General features: G+C 40.1%; 1 protein-coding gene across 9 annotated transcripts in view; it reads right to left on the bottom strand.

The window, feature by feature from the left end:
- The window catches only part of HIVEP1 (HIVEP zinc finger 1), a 122902-nt gene that overhangs the window by 14030 nt on the left and 92440 nt on the right, over positions 1-16432 (bottom strand). For all 9 annotated transcript variants that reach the window (XR_012763510.1, XR_012763512.1, XR_012763511.1 and 6 more), the window contains 3 exons: positions 11128-11261; positions 9631-9806; positions 7654-7758 (listed from right to left, as the gene is read on the bottom strand). Coding sequence is in view for 6 of the 9 variants with exons in the window: in XM_075416928.1 (XP_075273043.1) it covers positions 7654-7758; positions 9631-9806; positions 11128-11261 (415 nt within the window). In the remaining 3 variants the exon portion in view is untranslated. The remainder of the gene's footprint in view (positions 1-7653; positions 7759-9630; positions 9807-11127; positions 11262-16432) is intronic.

The following is a 16432-nucleotide window of genomic DNA, read 5'->3' on the forward strand; positions in this document are numbered from 1 at the left end:
ATTTTTTTTCCCTCTATACTTCTGTCATTTCTTCACACAGTGTTTCTTCATCATTAATTTGCAAAGCAAACAAACCTAAAATGTTAGAACCTCTACATATGTTTCATTTCAGAATGGAAATCACTTCCCTCAGTGCCTCTGTAACAGATCTGAGAGACTTCTCCATGTGTTACACCTTCAGGGTGACCCGTGCATCTCCTGCATCTCTAAGTAATGCATGGGGCATCGCACAGTCTCTGGTTTGAGTCCGGACTCTCTCTTAACTCTGGTCTGTTTACCGACATCACATCACTATTCTCTTGGAAATCCTACGGTTTCTTTTCTTTTCTTCTCCCTCTCTCCACATGAGCCACATTTCCTATGAAAGCTGACGTCAATCACAAATGACTCTCCACTGGCAGGAGAAACTACTTGAAGTGATTAGACTGACTTGTCACATTTGTAATGCAAGGAAAACATATGCTCCAACAATGCCCTGATTTATAAGAAGAAACTATCTTCTTTCAAATCAATATTTCAAAACGCTACAGGATTTACTAGCAAATGCTGCTTATGTAGAAATTTTCTGCATACATCTCAGCTTTCTAGCATAAAAGCAGGGAAAGCGAAAGGGGAACCGTGTGTGGGACACCGATTCCTTACAGTCAGGGGTCCGTGGGCTATCATTTCCCTCTATTGTTTCCCTGTTTGCCTCCACCCCTTGTGAGTTTGCCAGCTTTTATTTAAGTGTGGTTACCTGGAGCCAGAGCCTGCAGTGTAGGCGAGGCGACAGCGATGAATGTAGTTCCCTTACTCCCACACTGCTTCGAAGCATCAGATGAAAAAACCCCCCACTCGCTGACGTGCTTGCTCTGGCAGCGCACAAAAGGAACGCTCTGCTCTGGCTTTTACACCTGCGCCCGTGTTTCCTGAAAGAAGAGGAGCCTGAGCTTTCATAACGAGCGATGCCTAACGCATCAGCGGAGCTGTGAGAGGACCTGATGTGGGAGTTCTGAGCGGTGGAAGGCCCAGGCAGGTTACGGGTCTTCTCCGAACGGGGCACCGAGCTGAGGCTCTGACCACTCCTTGCGGTGAAAGACTCTTTTTCCAAGCACCGTCTGGTTAACCAAGTAGTATTGGCCCCAATCCATCTTAGTAATGGCACGCTGCCTACTCAAGTTCCCTTACAGTTTTAATTGGGGAAAAATTAATTCTTCGCTTCCTATCTTAAAACATGCACAATTATAACCATATGCTTATGTAGCTGATATATATAACTAGAACCGACTCAATTTCCAAAGGGAACAAAATGACTTCTGTGTTTTAACTTCGTATGAGGTTGTAAAGCAGTGTGGGATATTTTAGAATGAAGGATGCGTCATAAATTTAAAGGCCACTAGCATATGGGGAAATGGCTTTTGGCATAAAAGTTCACAGGTTTTGAGAAAAAAGAAAACAGGAACAAAGTTTCACACTACTAAGTGAAGGCTGTTCTGCTTTATGAATGCTACTTCTCTTTCAAATTTGTAACTCTCACCGTTTCAACAGAAAGACTGCTTGAGAAAAAGAAATTACTGCCTCAATTGTTGATAAAGAGTGTTTTTGGAAGAGTAAGGAATGTCTCTCATCCTCTCTCAACTGCTGTCATCTTTTCTTTTAAACCCTTAGCAAGACTCTTTCTTCTTCCTGGACTTTACGGGAGAACGTGGAACTTTTGGCTACAGATTATGAACTCCGCAAAAATCAGGAACAGCTGGAAATAAAGGCGTAACAGAAATATGGACACAACTTTTTATTGGGGATTTTGCTTGCATGCCAGCTATACTTATATTTAATAAAATTAAGGGTTTAATCCTATGTATTGAAGGAAGTTTATACAAATCATAGGCGAAAAACATCTTGGTCCTTCATTTATTTTGTTGTCAGTCCTTAGTTAATGAGCTCTGTCTCACATTTGTGGTGTTGATGAACTTGTTGGGGAAGGCTCTGTGGTACTGACATTTTACCCCAGAGCAGGGAAAGAAAAAGCTTCAAATTCTTTAGCACAATAGTATTAGCTGGACTTCTCAGCACGCTAATATGTCCATTAGTGAAGCGCCTGGGGCTGGTAAGTCCATGAACTGCTTTTTCCAGTTTGGATGCTATGAATTAAGTAACTGAAACAGGTCTCTCTGTGTATTTTAAAGTTCTTTTAAAGTTTTTTTCCTACAGGAATCCTTACTGTACATGGTTTTAACAATGGTTATCTAATTATCGTCATACTGCAAAGTACCAAAAGAAAGGTTCTTCAGAATCTCAACTTACAGCTTTTAACTGGGACATTATCACCAAATTAGTCCATCACATGACCGGACTTACCAGGCCCCGCTACAGATAGCAATTTCTGCACCACACCCAGGGATCAAGTTCAATGGCTTATAACTGAATGGTATTTGCTTATAACTGAATCATATTTAGGTAGATTTTCACATAAAGAGCAAAATGTTCATTTTCATTCTTTCACTGGCAGGAAGACAACAAAGACTTCAAAATGTAAGTCCAGACTGCTGAAGTTTTACACATCCCTAAGCAAATGGACAGTTACACAGATAACTACGGGTATTGCTATTAGCTCTACTTATACAGATTAAAGACATATCTTACTAAGTATCTGTTGGTATGCTCACTATTCCCACCTAAATTTGAACTTACTAAATTTATTGGCTTTTACCACCTGAGTAATTCAAAGCAGCGTTTCTCACCTCAAACTGTGGAATTATCTTCAGTTATGGATTAGTATCTACACAAAAGCATTTAATAATAAAGTGTGTGTTCTATATTATATATTCTTCCACCAAACTGCAGAAAAAGCTATATACTACAGCAACAGAGGTGGAAGAATTTTTCAATATGTCACCATATTATCATAAACTTGAAAGTAATCAAGTCATCAATGCACTCTGTATTTTTCTCAACAACTACAAGCTTTGACTTGCCTTTTACCTGTTGTATTAGTCTTGGAACAAATTTCAGAAAGTAAGGGTAAACATAGTACTGTGAAACAATGCCAGCATCCATACCCAAACTTGCTGCCTCCTTGTCTTTCTAAGTCTGTCCATGGGCTTTACTTGACTGATTTCATTCTTGCTTCAGCTACTGTCCACTGTTCATCACCATCAAACAGGACTCACAGTGACATCTACTGGGTTAAATTCAGACTGGTAATAGCCAGTGCTCCTCAGAAACGAGAAAAAAAACCTGTGGGCTTTTGAATGTCATTCCTAAGAGTATGGAAAGTAACAAAATAAAACTAACCAAAAAAGGAAGCGTAACATCTGTTTCTGTAAAGAGATTATGTACACCTAAGCCTTCCTGGATAACCTGGGCATTGTAAATGAACCCTAGCATTAGCTACTCCATTCCCAGGCTGTAGGTGTAGGGCTCCAGCATGCTGAATATGCATCTGGTTGAAGATCAGACACTGATACTAAAAAAAAAATATGAAAAAAAAGAAAATGTATTTCACATAAGTTATACAGAACCAGCCTTCCACTTCATTTGCAAAAGGAGGATATTATTGCAAGGATTTGCATTTATTTTTACTCCTTAAATATAGGTGCAGTGAAAACACAGACTGAGTCATGATTAAGCTAATGAAGAGACATGGAAACTCACTTAATATCTGCTATAAGTAATATATAGTTAATTAACTTAGAACGATTGTATCTGTAGAAGAGTTTTTATAATACTGCAGAAAATGAAAGTGGTTTTCTATATATCTGTGTGTGCACAGTTATATATAAAAATACATATCTGAAACTTACAATTAGGTCTTTTCGCTGGTAACGTAATGATTATTTTGGGATAAAATTTCTCCGCAGAGACCATTTAAATAAGTTCTGCCCATCTGCTGATTTCATTATTAAATAACTATCTTGTGCAAGTTGACTCAGGCGTACCATTCCATTCATACATTAGATTACATATGAAATATTACAGGTTTAAGCTGATAACTGTTTTAATTTGAAGACATATTATCATTGTTTTTAAGACTGCATAGCAAAATGTTGGGTTAACTTGGCTAAAGAGGATATCCCCAGTTGCAGTCTGTCACACTAAACAGTTCACCTCGCCTGACAATTTAAGTCAGATATTAACATTCCTTACATTGTAACCCTGTATTTTGGTGACAAGAACATTCCACAGTGCAGAAGATGAAAGATAAATGGATGAGAGAATGGTTTTGAATACAAAAAGCCAGGCCAGAAAGTATTTACTAATACCCAAATGATGACATGTCCCAATACAAAGAATGCTGTTAAAAGCTCTGATCCCATACAGTCTCAGTCAGCCAGAGAGCATCTCTTTCTTTTTTCCCTAGATGCTACAGCACAACAAAATTTCAGCTTCTCAGATTACTGAAAAAACAGGCGCTGTGTGTGCATGCCTGTGCACGCGCGTGTGCCTGCATTCAGGATTGTGCACAATTTTGCAGTCCTTATTCCATCTGCGTGTACTATTAATCTGTACTGCTATTAGGTCAAAGCTGACTTGTCCTATGAATTTTAAAAATAAATGATATAGTCGTGTAATTGTGATTGTCTACGCTCTAAAATAATACAAAAAAATAGAAGCAGCAAATTCCTTAGTAAAGAAAAAGTTGGTGGGTTTCTTAAATTTCTGGCTAATTCTCTGATTCAAATTCCGATGGAAGACATACAGCTTAGTCATTTTAAGCGAAGGTGTAGATGTTTTTATTTCTGTAAGAGTAATCAGTATTCCAAATGTTCAGATAACAAATTAGTCAGAGACAGATAGACATTCTATGGGTCAGGAACCAGGCCAATCTCGCATGGCCTACGGACAAAGAAATTTTTTTCTCAGGCCATAATTATTTCTTATCAGATTTTCCACACCTGCCTCTACAGCATATCAGCTTGCCTTCCAACTGAGGAAAGAGACGGGACTGGGCAGACCACTGGCTCCATGAGAGAGGTCATTTTTAACAACCACGCAACTCCTGAAGTAAAAAACGCACACGTTTGAAGACGACTTTTTTTAAAGCACCACAAGGATACGCAACGCAAATCCACCACCACTGCACACCAGACGGAGGAGGGACAAAAGGGTCAAAGACGTAACACCTCGAGCGCAGCTCAACACCCCAGGCCCATCAGGCCGTCCTTTGTGGGTGACGTGTTGGCTGTCCCCAGAGCCCAGACCCGGCACAAGGGGTGCTGCCCCCAGCGCGAGCTCTGCTGCACCGCCCTGGGAAAGGGCAGCCAAGAGCTGGTCGAAGCCACTTTGGTAACGGAGACTGCCTAGACACCTCACAAAAAGAAATATATTCAATCACATTCAAATATCGCCAAAAAATTAGCATGTACAGGATTTTAGAGAGGGCAATAGAACAGCCTACATTTGAAAAAGCACATATGCAAATACTTCATACTTTTTTTTCCCCTCCTGACTCTTTGCCTTAAAAATGCACCAACAAGCAAGTTTCTGAATTATCATGAGAAATACCTTCAAGTGTGGCTAGGTGAGCCGAGAGAAGAAATCGCATTTTTAAAGTGTACAGTTACTAATGGAGTTTACATGGATAATTTTAAATGCCCTGTGTTCTGGAGTCACCCGAGAGGCTGGACTGGTTCAGCTGCAGCAAACTCGTGTTTATCACCAGCTTAATTACCCTGCTTCTTGGATGGGACTTCTGTGCTGAGCTTTGTGATGCACAGCTGGCTTTGCGAAGGGTACCTGAGCCAGATCATTTAGAGAAGACAAGGATTTTATCACCAAGTTGTTTTTTTTGTTTTGGGGTTCTTACTTCAATAAAGAAGTGTTAGCTGCTCTATTTGGGGGGAGGGTGTGTGTGTGTGTGTGTGAGGCAACCACACAAAAAAACCAATGCAGTCTTAGAATTAAATTTCTGCAACAATTTCATGGATTACGTGGCAAATCCTGCTGAATGTTTGTCTTGCTTTTTTTCCAGAATAGAGTTTTTATTTTGTTAAATAATTACTGTGCTGAAACAAAGGACGTATTTCAGGGAATATATAATATACTATGGTTACATACACCTGTAGATGATATGTAGAAAGAGACTCTCTCTCTCTCTCTCTGTTAAATAGTCTTAGAGCCAAAGAAAAGCTATCTTTCAACAAATGTTTGAAATGACTTTCTTCTACTGGGTGTTACTGATAATTCTGTTAGCAATTGAAACATTTCCCTTTATAATATGACCACAAATGCAGTTTTTAATGTATGCAACTGTGAATATCGATTTATCAATCAATAAAATGTTTTCAGTTCCTAGTAAATGGAAATACCCGTTCAGCTGTCATTTATAAAACTAAATGTCAAAAGCTACAGATCATTGCTTAAAAAAGTAGTGATGATTTTTCTGTCATGTGAAGGCTGAGAGTGTTGATGAAAACTGTTCCTCTGTGAGAAAGGGACGGTAATCTGTGCTGCTGCTTATCTTCTGTGTTACTTGTTTGGTACCTCCATTGCAAAGGGGGACATGTTTTTAGGTTACCAAAAAGAAATGTATCTCAGAATGCCAAAAAAGGCAAAAGGCAGGTTTCTTTGCACCTAGCGCACTACTGAATCATACCAGCTGAGTCATATTCCCAGCATTATTTAGAATTAGATTCAAGCTGATTCGCTTATTCTGCTAGCGGTTGTCATATGGGAGCAGGTGCATTCATCTTTCTTGCCCTTTACTGTTTAAATAAAGATCCCCACTGCTTTCTTTTCTCAGAACCCCATCCGCAATCTAATAAACTATTCCACTGAAAGAAGAAAAATACAACAAGGCGAGGCAACAGGACTCATCTCCCTGCTGAGAAATGGGAGCAAGGAGAAAACGCTACCACTGCACTGAGACACATCGAGATCTGGAACAGTCCTACTGCGCAATCCTGTCCTCTGTCTCACTGTGTCTGGTGCAGTTACATCTTTCTCATCAAGCTGAGCAAACCCACACAAACCCAGTATGGCCCTCTTTGACTGTCCTCGACCTCTTCTCTTCAGCCGAGCCGTCTCGGGATGTGGGAAGTGCAGAATTCCAATTGTTAGCAAATACATTCATTTTGATAACACTCTCATCACTAATGGAGAAGCAGAGCAGGTCAAGATGAATAATGTTCGTAATTTCAGATCTCTATCTGCTGATTTATGCCCAATTATTTGTGAAGGAGGACAGAACTCTACACTGGAAGATGATTAGCCGCTTGATTAGCCTCCTCACAAAGCACTCAGCAACATATTTGTGATTTGGGTGGCATGTTAGTGACACAAACTTTATGAAATGTGAATCTCAAAACTTTTGACAATTTCACACACAACTATTCTCAAAGAAACACGACATTTGACTATCTTTTTTTTATGGCAAATAGCTGTTTTTCTGGTATTTTCAGTCTTGTCATATTTATCTGTGAAATCGGTAAAGTTAAACTGCGTAACACTTTGTGAAGAATTCAGCAGCGATTTGTCTTTAACATATGCTTATCTTTTCTTTTAGTGAAGGTTTTTCCAGTATTTCTTACTCGATTGGACTAGCTTCTAAGATTTTTATTTCTGTATCGTTTCCCTGTAGAATAATTTAAAAGCTTTGGAAAAGAAAGCATAAGAAAGTGGGATGACAAAATGAATACAAAAGTGCAGTAAAGAAAGATGATTTTAATTTCTTACCAAATTCTTCTTCTCCGTCCTGGTCATCTATTAAGCCTACTGAGACTCCCAAGTCCATGCATTTCTTGCTATGTGCCTTTGACTTCATATGTTTTGTTAAATTTCCTTAAGAAAAAAAGAAAAAAATTAACTGCTCTGTGACTATACAAATCTATACAAATATACACTCAACACGTCTATGTCTTATTCAGCTACATTTATAACCATCTGTATAATTTGATTTCACACTTAGTAAAACCTTGCCCCTCAATGCAAGCTGTCAAGGGCTGTGGCACATTCACCAACCTGAATGCTACCAGCTCCCTGGCTACATTTAATGAAGTTCTTTATTGAGGTAAGACAGAATAGGATGGAAATTCTAGATGATTACGTATTTTTGCATTGGTGTAGAAGATCCCTCTTTTGTTTATGGTGAAGTATAAAAAAGGCTGATTCAGTCTCCAAAGTCATGTTGACAGAAACCTATCACGTGAAAGCGAAGTTCATATCTTGCAGCTCTTTCAGTATTTGATGGATTCTACTTTTAGTGTAATCATTCTGACTGTCAACCTAAACAAACAGATTAATTTTATTCAAAATCAGAGCACAAACATATTCTGTAAATTATGGTATCTATGAAATGTATCTTATTACAAGTAACTGCTTACTTTATACTTAAACCTCCTGTTGTCTCTCAGAAACTTGCTTTGAGATATTTCAATGGGAGAAACTACAGTGGGGGAAATGGTGACTCTTCTATGGTTATGGAGTACTTTATGGAGTACTTTATTCAAAACGAAGCTAGGAACTCACCCCAAATTTTGAAATAATTTTTACAAAGCCACATGACTATATTGACTTGCAAAGAGCAAATTTCCCAACTTTACATACTGCACGAAGTTACTCGCTATGCTGTCCTGCCATGAAGAGTGGTTCAGCAAACATCAAGCACCCAACTGCGTGACTGACTGCCAGCAGTGATGGCAACAGCCGGGCATAGCAGCTGCAGAAGAGGAAGCGAATACAAATATCTGCCATAACTGAAACCAGGGAGAACTTCCACCGGGCAGAACTCAATTACTTGAACTTGCCCAGCACGCCTACTCTGTAAAAACCAGCATCAGAATTCATTGGGTTCACACTCCGGCATTTCTTCTTACAGGCAACATGATGACCTAGTGTGTCAGGATGCTGCGACAGGTTTTGACACGTCAAGACTATCCATCCTATTTTCTGCAGCACTAGGTTATTTCCTGGAAGTTTTCCACAAAACTGCTGAGTAGTCCCGAACCCACTAAAACCACAAATGTTTCTGAGTTTACCGCTGGGGGGGATCATTGCAAAATGATGTTCAAAGCCAAGAAAGATTTTACTGCTTAGAATTTTTTCGCTGACAGTATTTTGGTTGTGAACTTCTCCAGTCTGTTTCACTTCTTTTGCGTCCTGGATCTACCACTGTTTAATATATTGCCTGCTTAAACTAGAATGCATTTAAGTATCTGCTGTCAACAGGCTTTAAATGTAGGCATCCATCTTTGGGTCTTAAAAGGTCAAATGGAAAGTGATTCCTGTCCTTCAAGGGTATAAAAACCATTTTAATATAGCAATTTAATAAGGTCCCTTTCTTTCCTGGAGCAATTAGTTGAGTGCCAATAGGACTACAATGTATGTCAATGTCACACCTCCAAAAGATCACAACTAGGGACTTGAAATTCTGTGTTCCCCGTGTTCTGACTTCCCTCTCCCAGGCCAACTTCTCACCTACCGTGGTATGCCACCCAGTTCATTCATATAAAGATGTGATTATTTGAATAAACACACAGAACACAAAGGAAAAGAAGGAAATCAGAAACTACAAATATTCAAAGCATTAGACAATACCACTCCAGAGAGAGGCAAGTTCATTAGCTTATGAACAGCCACATGTGAGAAGAAAAGAATTATACTTTAGAGCAGAAAGAAAAAAGGTGAGAAATGTACCCAGGGAAGTACCCCTACCTTTTGTTTTGAAGGAAAAGTTGCAGTAGTTGCAGTGGTAAGGACGGACATCTGTATGTGTGCGAATATGCTTCTTCAGCATGCTGGGCTTCTTGCAACGTATTCCACATTCTTCACAGATATACTTCCCTCTCCCTCTCCCCCGAACATACACATAGTCCTCATTTGACTTGTACCTAGTAACGGTACCATAAGAGTAAGGCAATTAGTTGTAACGGGAAAATGATTCTAGTTAGGAACCCTAATTCCAGTATTTTAAAAATAACATAATAGGTGAAAATGAATGACTGACAAAACCAATCATGCTCTTTTTCTGCTCAACTTCTGCATTTATTTGTTAAACTCATGTCTAGATTTTTCACTAGGTAATCACGGACTTGTTTAGGAATAATGGCCTTATCTTTTTTAATAAAGGTACCGTTCGATACTAAGCATTTAGAGATTTCAAATTTCCTCTTCGCAACACAGGAACATACTTTTTAAAAGTGTCAGTTCTTGGAAGCGGGTTTGGGCACCATGAGGAAGCTCTAAAAGAGCATCTTGGAGGCTCTGCGTTGGATGCAGAAAAGGAACAACATTAGTTACGACAATGGGCAAGCCTTTAAAATTCCCTATCAGTGTGCTCTGGACTCGGCTGACTGGGGCTGTCTCTAGATGGAAAAAGTCATTCAGATTCAATTACGCCCTTCGTGTCTCTGCTCAAGGACGCCAAAGGCTGTGCTTGGCTTTTGTGGCCCTGTCCCCGCAGCGTTTGGATCCCAGCACAGACACGTAGCAGCGTTTTACCTGGGCAGCTGGTAATGGCTTAACGGCTGGCCTAGACTGGACTCAAACCGAGAACCAATAAATGGAAAGTCCTAGAGCCCACAGCCAATTACTGGAATAGTAAAATATGCACCATTTGTCCTCAAAATTTTTAGAAGTGTCACTGGCACTTTCCTACTAAAAAAATCTGTTTTGTAAGATGTTGTTCATGGCACAACACGGTGGCTGAAGCAACTGTTACTCATACCAGGCAACCAATTTACAGTATTGCAGTGCACGGACGAGGACTCTCAGTAAATATTTCCATGGCACTTTTCAAATCAGGAGTTCTCCAGGCTGTGTGTACCACAGCAAACTGCCAGGCAGAGACTGTATGGCAGACTGCTGCTTAGCCCCTGGACTGCATCCTCTCTGGCTACAGTTATATGACTTTATTGTAGAATAGGCATTATTTATCACGTAAGAGAAATGTAGGAAAATAATTTACATCTATGGCTGTATCTAGCTGCCTTACTGCTGATTAATGTTTGGCCTTTGGAAAAAAAACTCTCATGGCTCCATGTTTCTGATGACTTTCCATTTTTCTTGGAAACGTAAACCAACATTCACAGACCACAGTATGGAAACTGTTGTTTAAAATAAATCAAGCAGGAAGCAACATCTTTGCAAAGTCTAGAATCAACGAAAAAATATCTTCCCAATGATATCAAATATACAAAGCACAATACTTGCCCTCCGTCAAATATTTTAACTCTTCTTGGTTCAGTTTTGACAAAGGAATTTTCTTTATCCTGCTCGGTGCTTGATTCAGAGTTTTCCTTATTGCTGAATTCAGTTGCATTCATTTTTTTTCTATTTAATGCTCGCTGAAAGAAAATAAGATATGCATATCATTAAAATTAGTACCTTTTATATGCCATTCAAACCTGTAAGTTATGATGAATAAAAGCATCATAAAAGCCACAATTATAATAACGGATTTTTAAAAAATGTTAAGATAGATGAAACAAAAAAGATCTTTTGCGAAACTTCTCTGCTATGCATTGACTATTTGTGGACTGGCAAGTCGAGATGGAGATTATGACACTGTAGGAAACCAGGAGTGCTTTGAATCTGCAGTAGGAGATGCCTCTTCCTTCTTCAGGGAAGGTGAAGGTGACACGTCCCAGCTCACAGGCAGCCTTCTACAGAGAAAAGATGCTTACAGGAAAACCCAGCTGGTTCCTGAACAGCTACAGCTTTGCTCCTCTGCCCTCGATGTGGCACCTGGACCGCAGAGACGCGGGGCTGTGCAGTTGTACAATACACTGCACCCCACAATCCGACAAAGTGGAGGAAACTTTAGTGCACAGCCAGATACCCATCTCCGTGCTTTTTCCCCGCTGCTCAAGTCTTGATGTTTTAGCAGGACACCCCCAGCTCTAGCTGCCCGGTGCCTACCACAGCAGGGCAGGGGAGGGCTTCCCTGACGGCTCTCCATCGCATGGCCGCAGGGCTCGGGTCTCACCCGCCGACTCACTCACCAGCAGTGCCTCGTGGCTTCCCACGGCACAGTGAAGAGGAGAAGGGTGGGAAGGAGGGGTGTACTGAGGGAAGATAGGAACAGGTAACATTTCTGATTGCTAATATTTCTCAAAAAATACACCTGTTTCAGCATGGAAATTGACCATTCCCAGTTTGGTGAGGTTATTAACTGGGGCTCGGGAACCCTTCCAAAGCTGGACTCCACAGTTAAAATTCCCACTGCCAGACGAAATTACAAGTGAAAGTGTACCAGTTGTCTAGCAGAACAAAAATACGTTTCTCCATTTCCCCTGATTATTAATTAAGGAACTTTTTTTTTTTTAAGGAGGATGAGTTCCCCCAACATTTGCCAATTAAAATCTACTCCTTCCAAGTCTAGGATATTTATAAAATGGGCAACAACGAAGGAATGATCCAATTAGCCAGCAATTATTACTGCTGTATTTATAAACTGTGCTACCCACATAGCTGGCACACTTACCACATTTGCTCATATTGATAAGCGAATAAAATGATGAGAGGAAAAAAGAAAGTTTGGCCTTATGTTTTCTATTCATTATAAAATATAATGCTGTAAGCTTGCAAATTCTTGGCAAGAGGAATGACTTCAGTGGCTGACTTAAAATGACTGATGAATGACACTGGTCGTTACATATACTGAAGGGTGACATCATTCTGGCACCCGGCCCTTGCCCACCGTCCTCCCTGCAGTCTCCGCCACCGCCCTTACTTCCCACCTGGTGAGTAATATGGCTGATGAGGAATTAACACAGATCTGAGAAAAAGCATCTCCCTATTCAAGTCAAAGCCGCAGGAATCTGCAGAGGCTGCAAGTACTACTACAATCCGTATACTTCCATGCAGCCCTCCGATTGATTTGGGCTGGATTTCCAAATATCTGAGCAGTTCTACCAAAGCATACATGACAGCTCCGACTGCATGTAGGAAGAAAGAAATTTCACCCTGCATGTTTTAACAGCATTCACACAAGGTGAAAGGAGATGATGTTCTGGATGAGAAGTATCAGAAGCGGAGCCTACTCCAGTAATTGCAACTCAGCCTCGTTGTAGTTCCTATACACTACCTGACACATGAATTGCTTTTGTTTCCACTGCAAACAAAGAGTAACAAGGTGACATTTGTAATTTAACAAGAAGAGAGTAGTGGAAAATACAGAACACATGCAATAAACCAAATATGACATAAATATTCCCAGCAGCTGGAATAATGCAATCTTGACGTGCTTGATCTTTCAGTCCTAAATACTAAGTATTCTTTCCACATTTAATTTTCAGGAGTGAAAAGACAAAGCAAGAAGAAAGATTCCAGAAGTATTTGGCCCACTTTGTTATCCAAACTACAGTGAAACAGCATTACAATAAATTCTATGTTCACAAAACCACCTAGAGTGCAAAAACTAACACAAGGCCAAATACCTCTGGATTCTCCTCCCACCCTTTCTTTTTTTTAACACACATGTTTGTGCACTGACATAAGACAGCCTAACATGGGTGCTCAAATTACTATTTACCTCCCACTGATGTACTTTAATTTACTGGTTATATGCTATTTTAGCAGTTGTTTCAGTGTCTTAAACACGCAAACTGCTGCTGTCACAGAGATGCTCTAATAGAAACACCGAGTTTCTGTCACAGAAATCTACAGAAATGCTCACTTACAATGAAAAAAGATATCTTTTTAGCTTTTATGGAAAATTCCAAATTGATGCTGAAAGGGACTTGGGTCCTCTATAAATTTTCAAGAGCAGCCAGTCTCTAAGGAGCACAGGTTTCTTGTGTTGAAATCCTTTAACGTACCTCACCCAAATCCCCCCCAAACCCCACACGTCCTGGTGGAAAGGGTAGACAAACGGCAGCGCTAGAAAATGTTCCTCTCCACGATTACTTATGCCTTCCGTTTTCAACACAGTCTTGTCTCTCTTCTCCCACAGAGACAAGGACCATGATTCACTTCTACTTTACCCGTTTTGCTCCAATTTAACTCCACTGTCTTCAATTACTGGTATAAAACTGGAAAAAAACCTGCTCTTAGGGCTGCCCAGAGACCAGAATTCAATAGATACTTCTGGTACTTTACAACATCCTTGGAAAAAAAAAAAAGCTCCCAGCCTGAATCATCAAAGTTCTAAATTTCAGATTAGAACATTCATTAAACGTTTTTCCCATTGGCACACAGCCACTTGAGGAAAATGTTTTTAATATCTTTAAACTTTTACTAGTTTACACGTAAAAATCTTCTGCACTTAACTACTTTCCAGTGGTGAGCTGGACTGTTGTGGCACATCATCCAAGAAAGGAAAGCTTTCCAGTTAGGAGAAACTTTCCATTCTTCAGCCTATTCTTGCCCAAAACTCTTCACCCTTGAATACTGCACACACTACTGACTCGCTTCAGAGCAGGGAGCCAAGATCAGTGTGGGGGCTTGAGAAAGGGCTCCTAATGACTTCAGGTGATGAAAACCGGCAAAAATATAGAACAATAAAATAAAAAGAGTAGGGAGATAAACCAAGCCTTTTTCATACAGGTGAGCCTCCTGTTACATTTTAACGTGCTGTACTCATTCCAGGAGCTTCTTTCACAATACCATTTTGTGGTTTGCTCTCTGGATCACCGGAACATGGCAACTTCACCTATTGCCTCTGAGCAGCGAGTTGTGAAGAGCAAACAAAGTCTCGGGGTTCCTTATTGTTTGCATTTTGTTCACATGGCTCTTCATTTCCCGTGGCATCTATTGTTGAAAGAATTGCCTTTTTTTGTGGCAGTGATTAGCAGCAGTCACGCAGCAGCACGAGATCTCTGTAAACATGACTTCTTTCATGGGGCAAACCCAGGAGAAGCTCAGCAAGTCGCTTTGTCTTGGTGAGAAGATTGGCAGCTAAAGCCTCAGGAGCAGAATATGCCAAATCGCTCTGGAAAGGGCTACAACTGTGAGAGCGGAGCTGAGGCACAGCAGCACTGTATCTTTATTATTATTTATAACTTGGATTATAGTAGCACTTAAAGATCTCCGTCAGGTCGGGGTTAAAACGTGCAAACCACTTGAGCAAACACAACCTCCAGAGACTTGCAATCTAAACTGTGGTTCCTGAAGGAACTAAGGACACCGCCAAGCTTTTAAGCAGGAAATCAATCACCTTTCTTTTGAGAATTATTTGCTAATCTGTTTGCCGGGTTTAGTTTTGCTACGAGTTGTTTTTTTTTTAATGCAACATTAATTTCCAAAAGGGCCTCCAATGTTTCCCATCCTCAGTCTCAACCAGAAAAAACAGTAGAATTACTGAGCCTGAATCAAATGAAGAATTTCGTTTTTGCGTTCTTTGAACATGGCTCCTGTGAGGAAGAAGAACTGGGGACTGGTAATACAAAGGTATATTGTAACAGCAGCATCATCGTCCCAGAAAGCAGCTGAAATCCCGCAGCCCGAGTCATTAAAAGGGAAAGCAGACAAATCTGGAGGTGTTAGGTCATAGGACCTGTCAGATCTTTGAAATTTTTAATTTCTCCCATCCTGTCCCTTGCTCATACAATCTGAGATGCCAATTAACTTTAATTGGTGCTTTCGCGCTGCACTTTCTTCCTTCATAATGGCTCTGAGTAAAACCCACGAATCAGCCGCAAGCAGAGCTTGAGAACTCTTCATTTCCACCATGCTCGTGCGCTTCATTCAAAATGTCATCGAGAAAGACTGAAGAAAGATTAGTAACTGTGGTTCTTTTGTGGCAGAAACACTGTAAACGTACCTGACAGCTGCCTATTACAGCATTTAAGTACTCCTAGAGTGTTTAAAAGGGTGCTGTCAAAATATTTTAATATTATTATCCATTATTTATATTCTAAACAGAAATTGTTTGTAGACAAAATTTCTTCAAGAGGTATGCAGTAGCTTTGTTATCAGAGAATTCTTTAAAAATAAAACAAACATGAGTCAACAACACAACTGATGAGAGACTTGCCTTAGAAAGAATCGCTCAACCACGTACAATGAAAAAAGCTAAACCTTTGAATCCTTTTTTCTCTTTTTTTTTTTTTTTTTTTTAAATTTAGCACTATTTAAGTACCACATCTCATGAAGAGCACGAGGGAGCAGGCTAAAAGAGGTAATACGCGTTCAAAGGCGGCACATTGATATGGAACCAACAACTGAATTCAGTTACGGCACCAACACAAACTCAGCAGCCTGTACGAAACAAGACAGACAAAGTCCTGACCTCCCATATAAATGTTAGCAAAGTTTCCCACTGATTCAGGAAGACCAAGTTTAACTCTAATGCTCGTTTGGCCTGAGGAGTTTCAGCATATCTTCTGGACTTCCCCTGCAATTCTGAAACTATTTCTTCCTCTTACACAGAGTTTCTCATCCTATTGCTCTTTTCCCCACTGATGACTTTGTATCTTGGCACAACATTAAGCAAACACAGAAGCATCCCAGGGTGACCTCTGACAGCAACAGTCTCTGTCACCCAGCATCCACAGGAACACATGTCTTTTCCCAA

This window comes from Opisthocomus hoazin, chromosome 3 (genome assembly GCF_030867145.1).
Source record: "Opisthocomus hoazin isolate bOpiHoa1 chromosome 3, bOpiHoa1.hap1, whole genome shotgun sequence".
Classification (NCBI taxonomy): domain Eukaryota; kingdom Metazoa; phylum Chordata; class Aves; order Opisthocomiformes; family Opisthocomidae; genus Opisthocomus; species Opisthocomus hoazin.